Raw genomic sequence first — 26,573 nt, forward strand, 5'->3', positions numbered from 1 at the left:
TCTAAGACCTAAGTTACATTTTCCCAAACTTTTCCAACTACAAAAAAAGCAGTCAGCTCTTCCGCCACTACATCTACTACATACTACATCTACTATCTAGATCTTGATCTACTATATCGTAAACCGTCACTGCATCCACTATCCTTACTAAAAATTCTGCCTTGGTGTTTGAACCTATCCATTTGGGCAACTGTCTCGTTCGCTAATACCCCCCCCCCCATCATCCTTCTTTGAGTGATTTAGCATCTTCATCGTCATTTAGGCTAGTTTATACGATTTGTCTTCTTAACTTTACTTTTCAAAACCATTTTCGTGCCCTGACCCCTTCAAACATAAACTTTCTTCTCAGACAAGCAAAACCTCCTATCCCTGGACCAGCAGAAGCGAAGATTAAGTTTTATTCCCTCCTTCTCAAAATGTTCAGGGGATTGGAGCAACAAACAACCCGTCCCCTCTGCTTCTTATTTCGTGCCATCAACACACTTAACTTCTCAGTTTTGATCATTAATCAAGTTTTTATTGTTATCGCTTTACCTTATAGGATGTACCATTGCAGAATGTCAATTTTGACACTCAGCTTTGTGGCATTTTAAATACTTAATTGCGTTTGTGTGAACAGTTTTAAACAGTGACATGTTTTCTTATCTTGTCTACCCTTAACTCTCAAAACTTCATCCATTTCGCTAACATTTTTATATAGAGCGCTCAATTCCCTCAAACCAAACGGGGGAGTTTTACCTTCCCATTTAAAACAATGTTCTACCCTAGCCTTTGCTATGCTCTTTAAGGGAAAAAATCTAACGAAATAATCCATATAAACGGAGATAAGATACAACCCAGCCTAACTCCTGATTCTACTTCAAATCAACTGCTAGCCTCACCTACAACGTTAACCGCTGGACGATTATGCTTTTACACAATACTAATTACTTTAACGTACTTATCTGGCATCATGGTTGAAGCAGTAGCAACAGTCTGGTGAAGAATACACTACAGGCCAGAGAAACCGAAAACTTAATGACATAATGTAAGATGCAATTTTTTTTTATCTAAAATCGATTCAGGAATGACAACTATGACATGGGGAAGCTTTCATTATAGTAAAGCTCTAAATAGTAAAAATGTACTACGAAAACCAACATTTAAGAATTTTGAAAGACCTTGAGACGATTCGAAAATGGCAGCGGATCGAAATGGAAAGTGCAACGTTGGATTTACCAAGGTTGAAATACCTTACACTAGAGGTTTTGAGCCAACCCTTTACTGAAAAACGGAGAAAATCCCATTTTTGCATGGGTAGCAGTGGTTTGTTTCTTTTTTTTACACGGGCTAACAGGTTGCCGCAAGGTCATAGAGACATATTTGATGGCTCATCGCCACGTGTTCTTTTTTAATAATATAAGTTTGCCTTGATAGCACTAAAGACGATGCAAGGACAAGATCTTCACTAAAGGTTTTCTATCAGCTGAATCACGTGCCTTCACCCCCCGCGGATGCCATGCAGGATTTATAAATGGGAGAATATTACTGCTGCGTTTAAGGTATTAACTGAAGCTAGTAGCTGGTTTCGTATTAAATCATGAGTTAAGCACGGCTGTGCTCTATCTCCATCTATATGGATCATATGAAATTTGTCTCAAGGATCACAGGAAAGGCAATGGGAGAACGCGGAATCAAATGGAGGAAAAACTTTCCTGGACTTAGATTATGCTTATGATTTAAGAATCCTAGATGAAAGTGTGAGCAAAATGAATGAACTTTTAGAGGTTCTGCGATTTCAGGGTACTAATGTCAAGAACACTTTCTTAACATTAATGTTAAGAAGACTAAGTCGCTAAGGCTAGGAATAAGTGAAGATGAAAAGGTGACGTTGGGTAATGAAAAGATTGATCAGGTGGGCAGCATCATTTACCTAGGTCGTATTATTAGTAAAGACGGTGGGAGCGGTGAAGATGTTAAAAGTAGAATAGCAAAGGCTCAGGGTGTTTTTTCACAGCTAAAAGAAGTTTGAAAGAATAGGGAAATAAGTCTGCAAAACAAGACTAGAACATTGGAAGCTACTGCGATGAGAGTGGTTAAGTAAGGTTCTGAAGCATGGGCGCTCCGAAAAGCGGATGAAGATTTGCTAGATGTTTTCCAGAGAAATTGCCCACGGATTGTTCTGGGTACTCGGCTGACTGACCGTATTTCAACTATAGGTTGTACAAAAAATGCGGTCCAATCCCGCTTTTCAGGGCTTTAATGAGAGAAAGGTTGAGATGGCTTTGGCATGTTCTGCGGATGAAGGATGATGGATTACTGAAGATTGTCCTTTTCGGCCAACCGTCAAGTACTAAGCGAAAAGCAGGTCGTCCGCGGTTGGGATGGGAAGATGCCATAAAGACAGATTTAAGGAAAATGGGAACTTCTTGGGAGGGTGTAAAGGGGGAAGTTTTGAAGAGAATGGGATGGAGGAAGAGTATGCGTAGCTTTGTTGGCCTCAGGCGGCTTGGTACTGCGGTGAGTTGTTAGTAGTAGTACTAGTATCGCCTGAATCACATGGGATGTTATACAGGATTTATCATTATGAGGGGGGAAAGCTTAATCCTGGGAGCGATGCAAGGATAAAGTCTTCACTAAAAGTTTTCTACCAGCTGAATCACATGCCTTTACCCCCCATGGATGCCATACTGGACTTTAACACCCAGGATTTATCATCGGGAGTGGGGAATGTTTTATCCTGGGTGCGATGCAAGGATAAGGTCTTCACTAAAAGTTTTCTACCAGCTGAATCACATGCCTTTACCCCCCCATGGATGCCATACTGGACTTTAACACCCAGGATTTATCATCGGGAGTGGGGAATGTTTTATCCTGGGTCCGATGCAAGGATAAGGTCTTCACTAAAAGTTTTCTACCAGCTGAATCACATGCCTTTACCCCCCCCCCCCCCCACATGGATGTCATACTGGATTTTAACACCCAGGATTTATCATCGGGAGTGGGGAAAGTTTAATCCTGGGTGCGATGCAAGGATAAAGTCTTCACTAAAAGTTTTCTACCAGCTGAATCAGATGCCTTTACCCCAAATGGATGCCATACAGGATTTTAACACCCAGGATTTATCATCGGGAGTGAAGAATGTTTGATCCTGGGTGCGATGCAAGGATAAGATCTTCACTAAAAGTTTTCCATCAGCCGAATCACATGCCTTCAGCCCCTCGGATGCCATGCAGGATTTTAATATACAGGATTTATCATTGGCAGGGGGGATGTTTGATCCTGGGTGCGATGCAAGGATAGGGTATTCACTAAAAGTCTTCTAGTAGCTGAATCACATGCCTGTTTATAACCCATAAAATTGAGGATTAAAGGGATCCGATAGGTCTGATTATTCAGACACTTCCAACTTTTAAACTAAAAGTGAAAATTATGTCGACACATACTCTCCCTTCACTAAACCAGTCTTGTTCTTCTCTTATAACTCTATCTGCAGAATTTCTTAGTCTAATAAGTATCGTATGCTAAGCAATTTGTTAGGCATAAACAGTGCTCCGAATTTTAATGTATGTTTTGACAAATGACTCAAGGAAAACGGAATCCAAAAGGACATGAAAGCATCGATTGGAATCCGTAGAAATGATTCAAATCACAAATGAGCCAAAAAAAAGACGACAAAGGGGTTTAAAGCGTCAGTAGAATATATTCGGAAACATTTCATTCACTGAAAATAAACAAAATCACAAATTGAGCTTTTGCACGACAAACTAACCAAAAACGTAATATGAAGAAGACGAAATCTTAATCTACCGTTACTGGGATATGACAAGCTAATGAAAGATTCAAAAGAAGCTTCTTGAAAACTGTATACGAAGATTCTCACGATTCGTAATCCAGCCCGTTCGGTAATTGTCTTCAGTTGTTATTATCAATCGGCCAGCATGATTCATCTCATAATTCAAATGCCCTAAAGTTAATTCCAAAGCGGTAGCTTCCACCGAAAGGATAAGATACTTATATTAGTGGATTCAGTAGTTTCATTCACGGACAGGGCTGCTACCATCGTCAGTTCTTACAGTGCTACAGCTGCCCAAATTTGCATGCTACAAAGCGATTTTCGGTGCTATAGTAAAAAAATTGACTTTAATAGTGCTAAAATAGCACCTTCTGTTGTATCTTAGCAATCCCGAGCACGTACTACACATAATGAAATAGTGCTAAAATAGCACGTCCGTGCTACAAATGGCAACCCTGTTCACGGAGCCAAAATAACTTTTCTTACAAAAAGACCCAAACGTCCTTAAAAGATTGGAAAATTTCCTACTTCCGCACGTTTCTGTAAAACCTTTTCAACATATTTTTCAATATACATAAAAAAATATATCAAATTCAAAAAACAAAATTGGACAGATAAAGGAATTTAAATCTCAGCAATTGAACGATGGCAAAATTATAGTCTGAAGGCGAAAAATAAAAAAACACAGGACTGAACAAAAATGGCATATTCTTATTATCAGATATATACTTTTCGAAATGGTAAATTTTTATCGATTTACCTATGATGCTTTATAATATTATTGTCTGAGAGATTTAAACTTGTTTAAAAGGAAAAACTCATTTTCCTATTTCCACGCGTTTCTGAACTTTTCAATATTTGTACCAATTTAAAAAAAAAAGAAAAAAAAATACAAAGTGTATTTCAAAATGTCAGTAGGTAAACGGCCGAAGCTGAATTTCAGTATCAAATGATACTGAAATGATACTGAATTTGATACTGAATTTCAGTATCAAATGACAGTAAAATTGTCAGTTTCTAAATCAGGGAACACAAACCACGATAAGCATTCGAAGAAATTACATTTCCCAGATGTTTGCACAAGCTATTTACAAAATTAAGCTGATCTAACAACGATCAGATTTCTTTGTTCATGAAATGCATCCCCCCCCCCAAAAAAAACAACAAACTAATCACTCTCCAGAAGCCAAGTGAATTCAATGGCGGTTTTGGCCTCTCTTGCGCCTTTGAGTTAGCCCTCCCCTCTGTTTCCCAAAATTTTCAGCCCGAATCTTAACAAAATTGTCATTCATTAACCCAATTATTTTCAATGTATTAATGAATTATTAACATATTTTTTTATCATTTTTTAATTTATTGTTTAGATTATTTAGTTATTTAACTAATATTAATTATTTTAATTATTATTATTATTATTTAATTATTTGTACTTCTTAATTTATTTTTTTATTTATTAATTAATAATTTATTAATTATTTTCATTTTAATAAAATTAAAATTTAAAAAATAAAAAAAAATATGCTAACCGTTAGATTAATTATTTTAAATTTTGCGCCCTAAAATTTCTGGGCCGGGGCCAAGTGCCCCTCTGTCCCTCCCCTAAAATCGCCTCTGAGTGAATTGCTTTCACAAATCAACTGGATCCCATATGCTCCAAAAATTTAGACCAGTTTTTAAAATAGCAGGATTCTTCTTCTTAAATTGTGATGTCTATGGTCCTTCGCCACATCAAGAGCCAACAACTTTCAGTAAAATTTTTATAATTTTCAAAGAAGCAAAATGAAACTCGTGACAAATCGCAGGTTCCAGGTGTGAATAAACCTAAGATTATGGTTGCCACCCGTAGTGATTTATCACTATTTCTAGTAATTTTTTATATGACATAAACAAAAAAAGTCACTACATCAGCACATAAATCACTAGATTATTGAAAAAAGACACTGAAAATCACTAAAATCTAGTGATTTTTTTCGCCAGGCGGCAAAACTGCCTGAGATGTGTCCAGAGAGCAAATGATGTTTTCGTTTTGATGTTCTTGGTAATTTAAAATTATGAATGAAACCGTCACTTCGAAAAATGATTTAGTGACTGAAAATTTAAAAACAGCAGAGGATAAAAAGGGGTACTTGTTGGTTACTGGAAACATTCAATAATTACGCTTAGGTTACATCTCAGAAAACCGGTTTCATAGCTACAAAAACAAGTGATGGATGATACAATGCATTGAACTTAGACAGAGTGGCTATATATTTGCACATGGAGGGGGGGGGTAGTTAGGTTTTCATAATTTTGTTTCTAAAATGTTAATTTACCCTCATGTATTTCGTTAGGATTAATCTAACGTCACTTCTTGGGTGTGTTTCTAATAACCGACGAGTACCTAAAAAATTATAGAGTACCTAAGAGTACCTATCGAGTACCTAAAAAATGATCAAGTACCTAATAGTACCTATCGAGTACCGACGAGTACCTAAAAGTTATCGTAAAAAGACTTAAAAAATCCTAACAGCAGAAAAAAAACAAAAATTGACACGATTTGGTGGTGTGCCTGTGTATCGCAGTAGAGATATCTCTACATCTAGATATATCTAGATGTGCTGTGTATTGAGGAAAATTTCATGCTTATTTCTGTCCTTCTTGAAGCTTGCTTAATGAGGTTTTTTATATAGTGCATATAATTTTGTGCTATTTTCTATTTTTCTTTAAATTCAATGGATACAAAGGGTATTTAAAAAGTGAGAAAAAATGAAGCTAGACAATTGTAACGGTAAACAAATACAAAAAGAAAAAAAAGGAGTTTTTGGTAATGTAAAATAAAATAACAAAAGTAAAAATAAGGAAAATTTAGTAAAATAACGGTAAGTAAACAAAAAGTAAAATAAGGAAAATTTAGAGAAGGGGGCAAAATGTGTTTTTCAGTGGTTGAAAAATATGAGGATTAATTGGTTAGTTTTTTTTAATTTCCTCAATTAAAATGCAAAAAAAAGCGCATTTCAATGAGAATACCCCAAAAGAAGTATTTTCCAACATCAAGGAGGATATAGGCCCTTCTTACCCCCACCCCCATTGACGCTACTGGTGGGAAAAGTTCATACGAAAAGAGTTAAAGCAAAGAGAAAGTGGGATCGCTGTTCTGTATTTACATGTTAAAAAGTGTACTTTAATTCAATTGGTTTATTTTTTAGATTTATTTCTTTAAGCCGAACACATTATTCATTAATGGTATGTGAGAAAGCGAAGGTGAATAACCACGCCTTTGCCCTCGTTTTCCTATTTACCCAATTTTTTTTCCTTTTCTGTCTTTTCTCTTAGATAGTAAAGGATAGCGAAGATACACAGATGTAAAGACCGTGGCAACATTTATTTGCTTTTTTATTAAATAATTAATATAAAAAATAATTACCCAATTTTTTTCCTATTTACCCAAATTGTTATCTCAAATTTTGAGCCAGAAAAATGAAGTAAAAGTTTTGAATCAGAACATTTTTATAATCAAAACCTTTTTATCTTTGGGTAAAGAAAGATTGAACTTGATGGGAGAGAAGTAAGAGTGAAGCTGTGGATTGAGCGCGGGGAAGGGAGGGTTGGCGCAATTGTGTTGACCTCAGATGCCTTTGCGCTGTCAGACGTTGTTATAGAAACAGCAAATTCCATGGAGACGAAGCTAATACTCACTAATTTATGCTATTACTTTGAACTAATCATTTTAGCCATCAAACTAAGTTTTTCTGTAAATCTAGAAAATTTGTAAAAGCTTGACTACGGTGACAGTTAGAAAAAAGATGTGGTGTGAAAGCTCCTGAAAAATCAATTTCGACGATTGAATTAACTGATCTTCACTTCTTTGGTCTAGTCGCTATAACACGTAAGTACCAAAAATCGTTTTGCCTTTGAAAAAAAGGGGTAAATTCATTATTTGCCATCCAAGAAATTTTCCCGTAAAATACAATATTGAATGTTTATACCAAAACATCGCAAACAATAAGTAAGCATCCTTTTTTTGGTCTCATTCATCAAACTTTATAGTCTGGCATGGTTCCAGCAGTTTCATTTAGTTCTGTTCAGAACTTCTGATTTTGTTGGTCATTACCAGCGTTGCCAACGCGGTACAATTGTACCGTTATTGGTACAATTTAGAGGTCCTGGCACAGTGTAGTACGTTTGGAAATGTTGTACAATCAAATTTCCCGGTACATTTATATTTTACTTGCTCTTTTTTTACTCAAATATCTGCTCCAAGTTTTAGTCAATTGAAAATTTTCTTATGGTTGCGGCAAATTTGTAACCTGATGTTCCAGTGGTACAAATTACTTTCTTGTGGTACAATTTTAATCGGAAAACTGGTACAGCTTATTTCAAAGCGTTGGCAACACTGCTCATTATGTTTTTACTCCGGAAACTGAATCATATCGAGACTTGTTTGAAATACAGGTGCATGGTTTCAGTTTCTTCTTATTTAGAATGCAAAAGAAATATCTAAAGTTAGGGGCGTAACAAGGATTCAATTACCCGGGGAAAAGCAGGGCTGTCACTCCTTAGAATTTTCCCTAATAGTCATGGATTTCAACTCTGAGCTTTGGTTTTCAGGAGGAGTATATAGCCTAAACTAAAGCATACACATTAATATTTAATATATTAGGTTTTTTTTCAAACCTTAGGATTTTCGCAAATGGATTTTCCTAAAATATTAAATTTCCACTGGCAGCCCTGATAAAAGGTCTATATTTTAACAGAAGCCCCCCCCCCCCCACGGAACATTCCTCTCCCCCATGAAAATTCATCTGCACGCGGAATTGAGCAGCCGCAGAGAAAGTACAAAATAGGCACCTCAAATGTCGATCAGATCTCCTAAGGGGTAACATAAAGACTAGATATCAAATACAGTTCTAGGACAGGGGCTGGTTGGTCCCCAGTCACTTTCGACTAAAAAAAGGAGTACAATACTCAATTTCCAATCTAATAAGTATCCTCCGAAGTTGGAAGGTTGGGGATGAGGAGGGGGCAACCCCCTCCTATACGGAATAAATACTGCTCATTTTACGGTTTAATGTTACTCTTTACTTTCATAATAACAGCTTAGACCAGAAACCAAGAGGGATTACATATCAGTTATTACCTCCACCTCCCCCTTCCTTAGAACTAATTCGGCATTTATCTGAATACTAAATGTGAGTTGAGATGCTTCAGCGTTAAAATACATCCTTTGAGGCATCTGCCCCCTCTCCCTCCCCCAACTAAAAAACAATCAGAGAACTACACAAACATCCATCAGCCCTCCTCCATTGTGATTAAGGCAAAATTATACCACTGCACGTAATTTTATCAAGCCTCAAATGAATAAACTTTTCAAAATAAGCTTAAAATAAATGTCTATTTTAACCATTTATTTTGTATCTATATACATATATATATATATATATATATATATATATATATATATATATATATATATATATATATATATATATATTATATACACATATCTGTGCTCCAGTGAAACTGGAAAGCTCAACAGATAGTTTTTGATAATTTTAAATCAATTGCCTATTTCAGAATTTTGACTCGACGGCCATATTGGCCGAAACTATTTGGGCCTTTGGACCAAAACTGTCATTTTACACCAAAAATGGCAGAAAATACGACTCTATTAAGGCACAATCTTTTGTTGTTACTTAAGCAGGTTAGAAGAACTTTCAATTTCCTTTATAGTGAAAAATCGGAATTATCCAGAAGAATATTGGGGGGGGGGGATTTTTCTCAGGGTTTTTTTTCCGCGGAGGGAAACACCTATTACATTTTAAAACTGGTTTCCGTGCAACTGAGCCCTCGTGTAAGCTCGTTAAACTGAACCCTCTTGCAACTGAACTCCCCATTTAACTCAACCCCTGTGCAACTCAAACCTTTTTAACTCAAGCCCAGTTTAGCTGAACCCATTTCAACTCAAAACCATTCAACTGAACGTTCATTTAACTCAACCCCCCGTACATCTAAACCATGGTACAACAGAGACACCGTTTAACTGAACCCTTGTGCACTCAACCCCCGTTTAACTCAACCTACATTCAACTGAACCCTCAGTCAACTCAACATCCATGCAGCAACCAATTTGGCCACCATTCAACTCAACCCCATGCAATTCAATACTCTAACTCAATCCTCAAGCAACTCAACCCCCATTCAAATCAACCCTCTACAAATCGACAATATAACTAGAAAATGCAATTCAGTCCGTTTTTTCGGAAGTGATAAAAGCTTACTTGAATTTGAATCTCATGGTTGCAGCAATAGCTGGTATAAACCACGGCCCATAGCAACCAAAAGCTTGAAAAACTTAAAAAAAAACTGTCTCATCAGAAAAATTTGCCGTTAAAATTTGCTGATTCAGAAATGATAGCTATTATTTAGATTCATCTTAATAGTAAAAGTTTATTGCGGAAACAAACTTATGAGAATTTTTGAAAAGAGCTGGAAATGCTGATAAGTCTCCTTTTTCTTTTTTACTTCGCCAGTTCTAATAGGGCAGTAGAACATTGCAGATAGATAATTTTGTCATGACAACACCATCAGAAAATGGCTTATGGCACCAAAATGCGATTTGGTGCCATTTCAGGAGTGTAACGACTTGAAACCATAAGAGGTCTACCACTAATATGTCCATGATCGCAGACCCTTAAACTTTTATTTAATATCCCCCTCTTGAATACTACCTTTCTCAGTCCCTTTGGAAGTGGAAAATTAGGAAGTTTTTAAAAATAACTGCCAAATGAAAAAAAAAAAAAAAAATCAATAAATACAATGCTGACTCGTTAACGATAGATACTATTTATCTTGGTTATAGGCTGTTACCCCCCCCCCCACCATTGAAAATAACCGTAAAATATCCCCCGGGAAATTCATCCTCGCTGAAAGGAAATTATTAGTAAAAATTTACTCCCCACTGAAAATTCCCCCAAACAATCCCCTCTGAAGAAAACTCCCCGGCGAAAAATGTCCGTATGTTTCCCAATAACAAAAACTATCTGTAAGCAATGGACAAATTACAAAACTTAAAAAAGGCACTTTAATCTTCTACAATGGGATTCTCTGATTGTTTTGTAGTTTGGCAGGGAGGGAGATTCCTCAAAAGGTGCATTTTAATGCCAAAACAATCCAGCTCTCGTGGAGACATCAGATTGATACAGGATTAGTTCTAAGGGAGAGACGAGGGGACGGTAGAGGTAGAAACTGATGTTTGACCCAAGGGCCGTAAGGATTTTGTCGGTGGGAGGGGTTCCGGAAGGTTTAATACAAAAAAACTTTAAAAATGCACCAAAAATGTCGCATTTAAATCTACTTCCTTTATGATCTCTGGGAATATTTCTGTTCAACGCTGTTATTATGACAGTAAAGAGTAACCTTAAACCCAAAGACGAGCAGAATTCATTCCACATAGAAGGGTTGCTGCCCCTTCCTCATCCACACCTCCTCCTCATGGTCGCATAAACTTCGGATGGTGCTCATTAGATCAGAAATTCGGAGTTCAGGTCCTTTTTTATAAGTCGAAAGTGATCGGAGACCACCAGCCGCGGGTTAGAGGAGCATTAGCCAGGGGGGTATTTTCCGAGGGAAGATTTTTCGAGGGGGGAGGGGGTAAACGCCAGCCACCTTTTTTTGATTCAACAATAAAATTACCTACGAAACAAATTCTCTGAAATTTCGAGAAAATGCTTGATACCCGGACATGCCTTCTTTTTCTTTATTTTTTTTTTGGCTGCAGCACCAGTGGGTCACTGGAACATCAAAGATGTTCCTAAAATTAGCAACCATCCGAGGTTCTCGGAATTAGGGTTTTATTCCCCCCCCACCCATAAAAGCGTGCATTAACTGATCACTGGTTTTGATAGTAAACACCATACTTCACCTGAAAGTTCCAAATAAAAAAGACATTTGATTAACTACTCAAAGCTAATTCTAAGTATAATAGTCACTACCGTTGCAATCTTCAGAGCCTTTTTTTTGCAGCAGAAATATTCGAGCCTATTAAACTGGTTTCTTTCAATGCCCGAGGCCGTATCCTGGGGGGGGGGTGTTAAAGGGTTTGAAACTCCCCCCCCCCCGAACATCCGACTCGTATAAATGTAACAAAAATGAATAAAAAAAATTTGATGAGTTTTTAAAGTCTTTTTGTACCCCCCCCTCTCCCCGCCAAAAAATCCTGGATACGGCCCTGTCAATGCCTATCAATTTTTCTTCAAATTCGTTTTTACAATTGCGTATTCGTAGACTAGATCCTATGAAAATTTAAGCCCGGCCAAAAGAAAAGCTATTTCTAAATTTGAAGCAAAGGCCCAAATTCAACGACCCATCTCCTTCCCACTCACACATTTTAAAACAAGCTAATTATAATATTTGATCACAAGTAAATGTCTTGCGAGAAGCAAACTTTGCGCTTCAAACTCATTCTTAGGCCTTGAGTTGAACCAAACAGGACTTGATTTCAAGGGGAATTGAGTCAGATGAGGGTTAAGTTGCGCGGGGTTGAATTAAACGGGTTTTGAGTTGAACGAGGTATCAGTTAAATGGGATTGAGTTCAACGGAGGCTGAGTTGCACGAGGGTTCAGTTACATGGGTTCAGTTACACGAGGTTCCAGTTACACGCACACATATGATCAGATAACACATGATTTGACAAAAAAATTATATTTCGGAGGGAGAGGGGGTGGTCCCCCAGAGCCCTATCAAACCTCTTACTGGATAAACAACTGCTTTAGATCTAAATCTCAAAAGCAGATCTCACGACAAAATTTTACAAACGCTCACAACCAAAATTAAAGGGGGGAGGACAACAATAGCCAAAAATTTAAGCTGCAATCCAAGTTTCAAAATAAGTGTCGCTTGAGTTGCTAGGTTGAGGGAAAAAATTGTGTGTATTAAGTGGTAATTTTGTGCCAAGGCAACTCTTCTATACTAGCAACAATAAAAACAAAATTTGTCCTTCCTTCTTATTAGAAAACTCTATCTAATTGATTTTTATATTAGCTTTCAGTTTAACTGAAAGTTAATATAAACTTTCCCAATCCCCTCATGTTTGATATAGCCCTATCCCCTCAGGTTTGGATATAGCCCTAAGTCAAATACTAAGGTTGCAGATTTGGTTACTTTGCATTCTTTATTATTTCTCATTAGCAGTTAGTTCATGATGCCAACTTAAAAAAAAAATGACAATGAGGTGCCATTCAACAACTGAAAATAAATATAAAATTAGTAAAATAGTTTCTCTGATAAGAGTGGAGTGAGAATTTTGTTGTTATTGTGTATCAGGGTAACCTGGGCACAAGATTTCCTAGAATATATAATAGAATATATAATATATAATATTATATATATTATAGAATAGAATACTATACACTATACATTATATTATAGAATATATAAAATAATAGCAAAAAACAAGAATGACTAAAAAAAGTTTTTAGATATTTAGCGACTGTTCGGACGCCATATATGGTGCATCCAGAAATAGAAAAAGTTCCAAAGCTGCCAGTAGCAGAATTCGACAGAATTCCAAAAGTTGTCGACACTTTAGCAGCACAACTTGTGTTTTGACAGCTTTTCTTTGAGCAAAAAGTATTTTTATACATAAGAATAGTATTTTCAGACAAAATCTGCCACCAAATTTCACTAGGCCATAAAAACTGGCAAGTAGCATTGCTAGTACGCTACCCCACTTTTTGCACGGCGGGGTACATCTTAGCTCAAGACTTTTTTTTAAAGAACGCGTATGGTTTTATGGATGTTTAAACTGGCGAACTGAGCCTATTGAGAATTACAATAAAAAAACAAAACAAAAAAAGACGCAACGCCCTTTTGAACGTAAAAATCAAGAAAATAAAAAGTTTTACTACAGTGTCATTACAACCAACAGGCAGAACACTAGGCTAACTGAAGCCGAAACACTATCGAACGCCTCTCTTCCATACTATCATTTTTAAACTTTTTTTTTGGCGGCTAGAACTGTTTTTTTTTTAGGAAGCAAAACTACAAAAATTACTGATATTACTTTATGTTTTCTGTGGATCCAAAAAAGTTTAGAAAGAAACAGAATTTTTATGCTCGAAAAACCAAAGGTCAAAACTATAAGCTTCTCAGCTGTGGAAATATGAAAAGCGTTAAGTGAAATTTTTCAAAATATTCAGAAGAAGCAGAAAACTGTAATAGAAAATAAGCTCCATCTCTCTCTTGAGCTCCAATCATGCCTTTCTGGCCATCTCATGGTGGGTCCCATGTGACAATCTTCGTGGCTGTGGAAGAGTCGTGCACTTAACATTTTTTGGTCTGCAAAATTGGTCGAACATTAGGTTATAACACGATTTGAGAGGATTATAAAATGGAGAATACCTCGAGAACGAAAAGGGATACGAGCCTTTTTATTAAACCAATCAATCGGGCGTACCTGATTTTAGTCGAATCGACGCATAACTCATTTTTGACTGATATTTAACATAGCGTCTTTCGGGTTTCCACAGCCGTTCTAAAGAAAAAATGGCCCCAGCAAGCGGAGAGGCCGAAAGGCCGAAGAATGGCCGAAAGGCCGAACAAAAGGCCGAAGAATATATTGCTTTGATTTCTCCTTTTGATTATTATCTTCCATTTCTAAGGATTTCTAAGGATTTCTTTCTTTTTCTAAGCTGTAATTGTTTAGATTCTTTCTTGCTCAATGCTAAGGATGCCTTGTTGTATACAGGTGAAATATTCGTTTAAATGTTACCGTGTTTCTTCCTGCTGGATCTTCTGTGTTATTGTGTTTCTTCCTGCTGGTCATAAAGATTTGTTTCTTTGGTTTTGCCACGGTAGGCCATTCCAGTTTTAGATCCATTTTTTAAACAACTATGCACACTACCTCCCCACTCCCCGACTAAAGATCGCCCCTAGTTACACCAATGTCAAGCAGTATATTACTTAAGTCAATAGAAACTTCTTTTAGGTGTTTTTGCAGCAGACTCCAAATATTTCAAAATAGAACCTTGACTACTTACCCCCTTCATCTTCATCATCAATTCTTGAGCTTATCCTCTTTTCTTCGTTGCGTCGATGTATTCCTGACCCCTCATCAGCCTCATCGTCTAAAAAATCGATATCGGTGTCCTAAAATAAAACAACCTTTAGATAAGAGTCGACAAAAATCCTGCAGCTAACTTAATTTCTTTCTTTATCATTCTCTTCTATCAAATTGCTTTTGTTTGGTAATTTTCACCTAAAAGGAATAGTATGACCATTGAGTTCTAATCAAACCATGTTCAGGAATTATGTTTCGGGGGGGGGGGGGGCAAATACAAACCCCTCAAAAATTTGCTTATGTGCATTTTTTTTTACTTTTTAAGAGTCGAACAAAATGTTCGGAGGGAGGGCGGTCAAACAAAGTAACCCACCCCCTAGATACAGCCTCAGTTCTAATAGCTATTTCCTTTTATTCAAGTCTCCTACATCTACTTATCGGAAATAAAAATTGTGTCTCCATATGTGGAAAAAAGTGAATAATTCAATTGGATAATCTAAGTTCTGTTTTTCGGAAGCTTATTCTGATAGGTACCGTACAGACAAGTAAGACCCTGAATATTAAACAGCATATTTTTCCAAATTCGGCATCTTTAAGAAAATCTGGCGGGCTGGGGGGGGAGGGGGTATTAGTAAACTACTATTTCTGCCTACACTCCCAGCTGATACTGCAAGATTATGTAAACCCTGAGCAGAAAATACAGAATACAAAACAATTGATAATTTACTTTTAAATTACTTTTTTGTGGTATTGAAATAAAACATGTTCTCTATTATCGTGTGTGTCTATTTTAGATTTTTTAAATTATTTAAATTATTTAATTATTAAAATATTTTAGATTATTTTAGATTAGAACCTAACTATTTCAAATATATTCAGGAGTCACTGAAAATTTCTATTACAGTTAGAAACAGTATTTTGCCATTTTATTGAGAAAACTTAACATCAATATTATCATCTTTTTTTTATCCATCTCTGAAGAAATTCTACATAGAGGATTTTCAAAGTTGAGTGGATTCTGGCTAAGAAAATTATTCCAAACGTATTGAAGTTGCCAGATGGTTGCTGTGGAAAAACGCCCAAGCAGTTCCAATAACAGGCCAAAACACCTGCTTGACATGCAAAAACATAGTAAGGAGAAGAAACACTAGCAATGATTTTCCTTGAGACCCATCTTATGCAGTAAATTAGCACCATTTTCATTATAGTGATGTTGAAGGCCTTGTGGTTATATAACTTCATGCAATTAAAGTTGGTCTGTTACAGGTGATTGTGATTATTGGTATGCTGATGGTATTTTGGAATGATGACAGCAACAAATGGAGGTCTTTCAATGATGACAGCCATCTCTGTACTGATGACTGTCAATTCTCATCCAAAGAGGAAGAAGAGCCTAGTTCACTCAACACTTTTGATCTGATTAATTTTGATTCCATGTGCAATGACAGAGAATCATATTCCGCTTTCAGCATTCAGGACCAATGCTTGCCCAGATACAAAAAGTAGATCTGGAAAAGCATATCTCCTGTTGTCTAAATGGAAGTCCTCAGAACAGTTTACTGGTATAAATCTTGATTTTGAACTGATCAACAAAGATCAGGCACCATTAGACCAAATCAACTGGAAGCCTCACAAATATTTCCTGACATACTTCTCATGCCATTTCTTTGAACAGATGGCTTTTGTGATGAATTATCACTACCAGATAACATACAGCAAACCACTTGCTGCAACAAATCCAGAACTGAAGACAATTTTTGGTGTAACTATTTTGATGGGTAATCTGAAATATTCAAGGATCAGACTGTTCTGGAGCAAAAGATTCAAAGCCCAAAAACATTGCTGAGAGCATAAATCAATAGAGGTACTTCAAAATCCAGAGTAACTTGAAGTTTGTTGTGGAAGATGAATATTACCAAAGCAATAGAGCTACTGACCAACTATGGAAAGTCAGACCACTTTTGGAAGAGGTTTGTAGAATGTGCACATCCCTTGAAAGAGGAGACTTCCTGAGCATTGACAAACAAATGATTCCATTATCTGGACAATGTTCAATAAAGCAGTATGTCCCAAAAAAACCCAATCCCTGGATTTGAAGAACTTTGTGCTAGCTAGTTCATCTGGCTTGGTCTATGACTTCCATTATTTACTAGGGGAAGACTACATTCTTGGAAGACCTTCAAGTGAAGAGAATAGGAAGTGCTGCTGTACTGCAACTCAGTAAAGACATCAAAGAAGGGATAAGCCTCTTTTTCTGCTTCCATGAAACTTCTTGAAGACCTCAATGCTCTAAAAATCAAAGTAGCAGGCACACTGATGAAAAATCGTCTAAGAGGAGCTTCAGTGAAATCTGACAGAGGGCTGAAAGGACTAGGCAAAGGAACGTCTGTCAGTTTTGTTCAAGGAGACAGAAAAATTGCTCTGACCTGATGGTATGACAATAAGGCCATTTTCTTAGCCTCAAACAGTGTTGCCAAATTACCAGAGGAAAATGTAAGGAGGTATGATACAGCAGAAGGAGTATATTGACGTCCCATGCCCCAGGACTGAAAGCAACTACAACCAGCACATAGATTTATACAAGAGAGTGATCAGCTAATACCGGTTTGACATGCAGAAAAAAATGTGGACCATGTGGGTTCTTTGCCACTTTATTGATCTGGCCCTGTCCAATGCCTAGTTGCTCTATAGGAGAGACACAGTCAAACTTGACTGTTACTGCAATCAACTCCTTTACTTTTGGTTCTATGCTGGAGAGTACCTAGCCATTGAGAAAGCTAGGTCAGTTTCAGCCAACCTTCTTGAGTCTTACATTGGTCATTGGACATGACAAAGGAGGAGAAAATCTCCTCAAAAAGAAGAAAGCACTGTCATTTGCCTTTAGAGCTGGAGTGCTTGGTAGCAGATAACATTTCCCAAAATTTGACAATACCCTGAAGAATAGTGCTTACTGTAGCTACCCAGGTTGTCCAATGTGCTTGAAAGTCTACTGCAACAAGTGTCAATCTTTTCTTTGCTTTCATGTTGGCAAAGAAACTAAACAGTGTTTTACTCTTTTTTACCAATAACTAGTTTTGCTCTTTATTTTCTATTACAATACACCCTAATAAAAACACTAAGCTGAAACCCAATCTCTAATCAGTTGTACATCACCCCCCCCCTTTCTTTAAGTCCACGAAGAAGTTTTTTTTTTCATTGATGACTCTCAAATTTCATTGCAAACCTATTCAGGATCCTGGAGGTTAAGCCTTCCATACCTCTGCCTCCACTTGTTTGCTGCTCATAAGGCTAGTAAGACTCTATGAAGACTAGGTTTGGTCTGTCTTGATTTTGAAGCACTAATTTTTTTTAAAGATTGGGTTTGAGTCTGCTTCTTGTGATCAGTGGGTTTTAAAAGGGTGATTTTCAGAATTTGAATTGTATATAAGGCAAAATCTGATTTTTTTTTTTTTTTTTTTTTTTGAAATTGGGACCAATTTTGATAGAATCTTTTTAACTTAATACACAGGGAAGGAGCAGAGTTATGAGGCTGAAAATACCTTTCCAGACAGAAATTTGAGCTACAGATGTATTCCTGAAGATTAATCACCTAGCAAAGAATGTTTCTATATTCACGAAAAGTTTGTGCTGAGGACTTGAGGAGAGGAAAGGGATGCAGGTAGGTAGCCTACTTAAAACACCTAACCCGGCTGTGATTTAAATAACCTGGTAGCTACAGGGTTCCTCTTTTGAATAAGCAACTACAAAAGCATGATTTTTACTTCATTCCTATTGGAGAAACTATTTAATTGAGTTTGATATTCCTTTTTAAGTTTAACAAAATCCTAGCCCCCTTCTCTGCCTTATCCCTGCTAAACACTCAGCTAGCTGATTTTATTTGCTTGCAATCTTTTGTGTACTTATTTCTCATCAACAGCTGGTTTCTAATGCTAATAAAAAAAAATCCTACCTTTTTTGAAATCTTAAAGCCCCTCATCTTGAAAATACCTCAAAGCTTCATTCACCTAGCTTAATAACGTATTTTTTAAATATCAATGTAAAAAAACAACATTGCAATTGCATTCCAGTTGTCCCCCTCACTCCTAAAGCTTGGATACAACCCTTTGCAGACGTTATACAAAATTTTCTTCTTTTTCAATATAGAAAGGTAGAGGTTTCCTACCATTTAGGGGTGGTCAAAAGAACAGCTATTATGCGGGTATTGGCAATCCAGGGACTAATAGATTACCTTATTTAAGATATTAAAAATATGTTTATAAATTATTGATTCAGTTTCTTAAGGGAAATAGTATTTAACAACAGCCAAAGTTTATGCTTTTTTTAGTCCCTTTCTCAGGTTGCCACTACTAACCAACTGTTGATGAAGAACAAGCAGAAAAAAATAGGCTATAACATTGGCACAAGATTAATCATACAGCAGCAACATTTTAAGAAATTTAAAATAAATTTCTGGTGAAAAATTATATCAATTAATCAGTAGTTGTACTGACACAATCCTGCTCAAATCATCCTCAAGGCCATACTGTGGTGTTTCTTTTGATCCAGAAACTTTCCCCATTGTACAAAGCAGACGCTTTGTTATCACTGTATTATATTTTCTTGTTTTAGTTTGTTTTAGTGTAAAGCTTTTTCCAGTAGGCAATGATTAGAAGTCCTCAAAAAAAAGTCCCCTCAGATCCCACCCCAAATACCAGTGAAACTGATACCCATCCTGGCTGGTCAAACATACTATCTCCAAGTTGATATGATAGCTAAGGTTTTGAGAATCAGACAATAATCAATGTAGAGGCTAATTTCAGTATAAATTATGATAATGGGTTTTAGGAGGTCCCTTCTTGAAGCTTCGCAAGAAGAGAAAAAGTATCCCTTCTCCAAAGCATTTCCCCTCTCCCGAAATAAGATCATCTCTTCAAAAACTTAGGAATTTACCCTTAAATATCTCCTATTGCATCCTTTTAACTTAAAAAGATTACTACAATAAGAGTTGCAATTTTCAAATTGCTAAAATCAATGTTCTCTCTTAATATTCACTGTGATGGATCTCTGCTAATAGCTGCCCAAGATCAGAAATCAGCAGACACAATAATCAACCTGAAATCCCTTCTGAATACCGCAATTAATGCATCTAAATGGAACCCAAAACAATCCCCAACAAAAATAATAGTTTATAATGTTCCCCCAGAAAAACCTATTCAGGAGTTAAAAGAAGGGCTCTCAGATAGGGCTGGAAACACAATCCCAGTTGAAGATGTTACCCAACTTGGTAAACCTAACTCTAAGGGCCTAAAAACAAGTAAATCCTTCTTATTTACACTGAAGGAAAACAATAACATCCCAGAAAAGTTATTCCTATTTAGGCAAATGAAACCACACAAAGAATACAAACCAAAGCCAATCTAGTGCCAGAAGTGTCTCAAACTGGGACACACAACAGACAAATGCAATGAAATTCTTCTAGAGTGTAGTAATTGTAAAGCATTCAATCCTAAAGAGTTGACAACTTGCAACAACACTTAGCCTACATGCATCAATTGCAAAGGCCCACATGAATCTACCAATAAATCACTATGCCCTGCATATAAGAAAAGAGCACTAACACTCTAAATAGCTACAGGGAAGGCCATCCCATACCCTTTTACAGCAATGGAAGCAATTGCTGCCCAACAATACCAAATAAAGCCAGTAATGAAACCAACCAAAACCCCCCAGTCAAACGCCCCCAATGCATCAAGTATTCCGTATAAAACACCATCCTCTAAGCCCCCTAGCTCACATCCCTATCAGAAGGAATCCCCAAGTGAACAAGCCTCCTTGTCTGGTGAGATGAGGTCAGCCTGGCCCAAGAAGAAACAAACCAGAAACACTACCAGGAATTAATCCCTTAACTGACAAATAGGATGCACAACCAAACATGCAATCCCCAAATATATGCTTATTCATTCTAAACTGTGATGCATTTCTGGCCATGAACATACATCAACTACAGAAAACAAAAATCATTGCAGAATTGGCAAAAATCTACATCCCTTATGATATGCTCATTCAAGTAAGAAAAGATCTTGCTTTACTTTTAAGAAAGCTGAACATTCATACACAGTTAATTGAAAAAAAAATCAACATAACAAAACATATCAATACTTCAGTGGAATGTAAAATCACTCACAAAGAATAAGCTAACTGAACTAATATTTTTTATGAATAATAAATTCATTAATATGGATTGCCTCCAGGAAACTCATGTAAACCAAAATCAACAAATTAAGTCTCTGGGATATACTATCCTGAGAAAGGATAGATCATCAGAGAGAAAAGGAGGTGGAGTAGCTTTATTAGTTAAAAATAATATAAAAGTCTGTTGGATCAATTTTCTAAATTTTGCTAATCATGTTGATGCAATGCGTATCAGTTTTTGGCTGAATAATATAAAAACCTACATAATTAACTTTTATAACCCCAATGGCCAAACTACAGATGCCATGGATTTCTTTAATTATATTAATAATTCTAATATGTTAAAAAATGTCATTATTTGTGGAGATTTTAATGCCCACAGCCTTTTGTGGGGGAATAAACCAGCAAATAAAGCTGGTAAATTGGTTGAGCATATGACTTCAAATAATAATGAATTAGCTGTTGCTACCCCTCCAAACCTGAATACATATTTCAACCCCAAAAGTGGCAGACACTCCACAATTGATCTAAAAATTGTGTTATTAAATATTTTGAATAAAATTTACATAAATAAAATTGATAGTCTATGTACTGACCACTTTGCTATACTTTGCTCCCTAAATGAACCCGCTGAAACCCTATCTCATACCTCTAAATATATCAACTTTAAAGCAAATTGGCCTATGTTTCAAAAAAAGCTAAATGATGAAATTACAAATTTTACCCAAAATTCATGCATTTCAAACACAATAGTAGACACACATGCTGAGGCCTTAACATATTTACTAATAAGTACAGTTGATCTTACTCTTCTCAGGACAACACCTAAGAAAACCTTCCCTAAACAGATTCCTAAAGCATGGTGGACAAATGAGTGCCAAAATAAATGGGAAATATAAAAGGCAGCTAGGACAGAATTCATAAGAAAAACATCACATACTACATATTAAAAAAAAATACAAGCAGAATCTTATCTAAAAAGGACTATAATAGATGCTAAATATAAATACTGGAATAATTTTGCAAATAATCTCTCCAGAGAAACACATGAGCCAATTATACATAGTCATAAGCCAAATCTGTGGGAAAAAAACTTCCCCCAACACACTCCTGTATGAGCTTATACATAACAATATCCATTATGATAATTATAATAAAAAAGCTAAGCTATTTGCCACTCTTTTTGTTAATAAGCTAACATCAAATAATTGAAGCAAAATGTCCCCAATTCCTATGAACCCAAGTTACCAACCATGCCCAGGATCCGAGTATATAACTAGCCCATTTTCAATCCAGGAAATGAATAATGCAATACATCATATTAGGACCAAAACTAGCGGCAGCTATGACAATATACACCCTACATGGATAAAGAATCTCACCCCTTCATACAAACAAGAACTGCTAAATTGTTATAATCACGCTTGGGCATCTTCTATGTTCCCCAATATATGGAAATGTTCGTCCCTCCTACCAATCCTTAAGAAAAATAAACCCAAAGATAACCCTGAGTCCTATAGGCCCATAATGATTACTCCTGTGATGGGGAAAATAATGGAGAAAATGATCTATTACAGACTCCTCTGGTTTGTTTAAAAAAATAATACGATCCCTCACACTCAAACTGGATTCAGGAAATACAACTCCTCAACAGACACTTTCATTTTGCTAACAAATGCAATAAATGAATCATTCTCAAAAAATAAAGTCCTAGTTGCAGCTTTCCTAGATTTTGAAGGGGCATATGACAATGTAGACCACCAAATCCTTTTAAACAAACTTGCAAACCTTGGACTACCCCCCAAGCTAGTATCTTTTATAAAATCCTTCATAGAAGTTTGCGAAGTTTCATTGTTTGTGTTGGTTCAGCCTCTTCACCCCAAAAGACAATAACCAAAGGCCTACCTCAAGGAGCAGTCCTCAGTTGCCTCCTCTTTGCCCTATATCTCTGGGACATGAACCTACCCCATACAAATCTACAATATGCTGACGATCTGGTGCTATGGTCATCTGGCAACACCTTTGAGATAGCATAGTCAATTCTGCAAAAGTCACTTTTCCAATTTGAAAAACTCTCTCAACCTTCAGACTTACCCATTGCACCTACCAAGTCAAAAATAATCCAATTTCACCGAAAGCAAAAACATGTTAATGCAAGACTAAATATAAATAAAAAAAATATTCCAGAATATAATCATATAATTACATAGGTCTCATGCCTGACCAAAAACTTAATTTCCACCTCCACATTTCAAACACACTAAAAAAATTCTATAAAAAAACAAATATACTAAAAAGACTTCTTTCCACACCCTGGGGATGTAATGAGAAGACCTTACTCCAGTTTTATAAATCACATTTAAGACCCCATATTGACTATGGGATCATCGTCTATGGTACATGTGTAATTGAAACAACACAAAATGATATAATACATCTCATATTTGGTCTTAGGAAACCCATAAGCACCAAATTTCTGCTTATGGAGAGTGGATTAACAACAAAAAGGGAGAGACGTAGCTTTTTCTTCACAAAACATCTTACAAAAATTGAATCAAATAGCTCATACACCCTACATAATTGGTTAAAAAATCCAGCCATGTATAGAGGCATTGCAGATGAGTATACCAATTTTCAGAAGAAGTTCCCCGTACCAGCAAAGTCTATTGCACCCACTTTCCCCCAATCCCCTCCATGGAATTGATCAATTCCCATAATAAATACTGATTTCTCAAAGTGGAATAAAGATTTAACCCCCATTGCTTTTTTTCAGCAAAAATTTGCTGAACTTAATACAATTACCTATAAAAACCACTTCCAAATATTTGTTGATGGGTCAAAAATGAATGAGAAGGTAGCAAGTGGTGCTTTCCTTCCTCACCTGAAAATTGCAATGGGCGAGAGATTATATAATAATTTACCTATAATGTCTGCTGAGTTAAATGCCATAATCATGGCATTAGAACACCTTAAGGAAAACCAACCTTTGATTGCAAATTCAAATAATATTATTGTATATTCCAACTCTTTATCAAGCCTTGAGTTGCTGGCCTCAGCTCCTTGGTATAAGTTGGACATTGACACTTATCAATGTCTCAGTATTATAGATAATCTTGCTTCAAGTGGCATAAGAACTTATTTTCAGTATATTCCTAGCCACTCTGGTATAAGTGGTAATCATCAGGTTGATAAAATAGCACTAATATGCTATAAATATTGACCAGCCAAGTGGGAAACCAATCCCAATTAGAGATATTTACCAATGGAGGCTATCAGATATTAATTTTAATAAGATTAATCCTATCCTTTCCCCCTTTCCCAATAAGTATCTTTCTAAAACTTATCATAGAATTCGTTCTGGAACAAATGGACTAAATTTTCTTGCATTCTTGTATAAGTTTTCTAATTCAAGTGGTTCAATTCCCTTGTCCCCTCTTTGCAGGCATTGTAATATGAATAATGAAACAATTGACCATTGCCTATTTGAATGTAATATGCTGATGTCTGCACAACATACCTTGCTTTGTAAACTGTTAAAATGCTTAAAACTCCACAAAATCTCACTATCAGCCAAGAGCCTAGCCAACTATAGCTGCACACAGAGCATAGAAATCGACATCTATCATCTCATAATTGAACTCTTAGAGTCGAAAAATCCACTGAAAGATATCTGAAATTATCTAATAAATAAATGGCAATCAAGCCAGTAGCTCTGTAGCCCACAGAGTGAAGCAAAAGGAAAAGGGCTAAATAGTATTACTGAAAAGCCTGCCTGCTGTTAAATAGAAGAAGCGAAGAAGAATATTCCTTTTCTGAACTAAAAACTGTGACAACAAAAGAGTAATACCATTCAATTCACTATTCAATAGTCTTTCAAATATAATATGTGCTATATTGACAATTGCATCCTAACCCCTTCCCCATAATGTTTAGACAATGCATTTACTTCTCACCAACAGTTAGTTCATAATGTAAATTTGAAAAAAAAACATCAACCTTTTGTATATAGCCTGAGTCTATTTCCAGGCATTACTTGGCAGAAGAGACTGTTATGGTAGCACCAACTGCAACTGAAAAGTTTTAAAGACAAATAAGAATGGGACTACAATTCTGTTATTATAGTTCTTAGTTCAGAAACATTATCTTGCACCAAACTTGCCAGAAAACTAAGATGAAATTTTAGAAGAATACACTAAATTTTCACTAGCTACTTCTGTTAGTTTGCATTACTATTTGCATTTAATCTTCATCAAAACTGGTTCATACTGGCATATACTATCAAACTTTTGTATAATAATAGGTTTGTATATATCCAGGCATTGAGGGAGGGGTACAGGAGGGCTGGGACATAATTGTCATGCTAGCATGTACTGTTATAGATACCCCTGGCAACAAAATGATGTACGAATACTTTCAGATATAGCTTTTTTGTAAAATCTGGAGATGACTCAGATTTTGTTGCATCTCATTCCATTATATATACAAAACCTCAGACAAACTTTGCACATATGTTGTTTTTTAGTTTTTTTAAGTTCTAGGGTCAAAAATCTTATACTGGAAAATTGTTGTATCTATATGGATTGCCATTAAAGGTTACACAGAAGAAATAGAAGAATTAAGTTTTAAATGCCTAGGACAAATAAAAGGGAAATATCCAGGAAATCACCTGATGACAGCCTACCCAAAGAAGAAGGCTAACAATCCAGTTGCTGAGCCCACCAACTTCCATCAATTGCATTATCAAAGATTGGGAAACTGTCAACTTAATCCAGAAGGATGATGGGCAAATAGTTTTAGCTTCAGGATGCAGATCTTGATTGCCTACACTAGACTTGTTGATTAGAGAAGAAAGAATCTGGTGAAAGCTGCAATCCATCTTCCATGAACTGGACAAGTAATGAGAACAAAAGGCATCATGTTTGTAAGAAAACCTTCAAGTTCCTTAGTGAAGTTTCCAAACATGAAGCTCACAGATCAAAAAAGCTAAGTGATGAGCATAGATTTTGGAAGTGTGAAAATTTGTTTACAATGGATGTTACAGGAAATTTCTTGGAAGTGATTAATTATCAAGCTACAAGGCAGACATGCCATTTGATTGGTCATTAAATATTCATTCCTAACAGAATAACCACTACCATCAAAATTGCATAATGTCTGAATCACAGTTCATATATTATCCAGTATGATCATTCTCTATCTCACCCATTATAAAAACCCGGACCAGGGTGCAAGTGCTCTGGAGAACGTTTTGGCAGATATAAACATAGGCGAAGTCAGATTTGCGGGAATGCAGGTTAGTCTGTTTCTGACTGTTTCCATCAAAGTGCATTGAAACAAACGGAAATAAAGCTAATGCAGAAACAAGCTAATGCAGAAACAAGCTAATGCAGAAATAAGTGGGAGGAGCTTTTTGTTCATGAAGACCAGAAATGATCTGCAATAAGCTTACTGGTATATTCTGTCTACTGTGGTCTGAATATAGCCCTATACTGTATGCAATGCAGATTTGAAGTTTCAGTCAAATCTTAAGTGATTAGGATATACTAGACTGGCCAGATAACAAGACTGGCTGACCAGAAATTGATTCAAAT

At 36.2% G+C, this 26,573-nt stretch overlaps 1 protein-coding gene across 1 annotated transcript in view; it reads right to left on the minus strand.

Moving 5' to 3' along the window:
• The window catches only part of LOC148940953 (uncharacterized), a 71,146-nt gene that overhangs the window by 34,758 nt on the left and 9,815 nt on the right, over positions 1-26,573 (minus strand). The window contains exon 2 of the mRNA XM_089104764.1: positions 14,792-14,900. Within this exon, the coding sequence (XP_088960890.1) occupies positions 14,792-14,900 (109 nt within the window). The remainder of the gene's footprint in view (positions 1-14,791; positions 14,901-26,573) is intronic.

The sequence above is a fragment of the Artemia sp. Qi Xiang Cuo genome, chromosome 19 (genome assembly GCF_049724085.1).
Source record: "Artemia sp. Qi Xiang Cuo chromosome 19, ASM4972408v1, whole genome shotgun sequence".
Taxonomy (NCBI): domain Eukaryota; kingdom Metazoa; phylum Arthropoda; class Branchiopoda; order Anostraca; family Artemiidae; genus Artemia; species Artemia sp. Qi Xiang Cuo.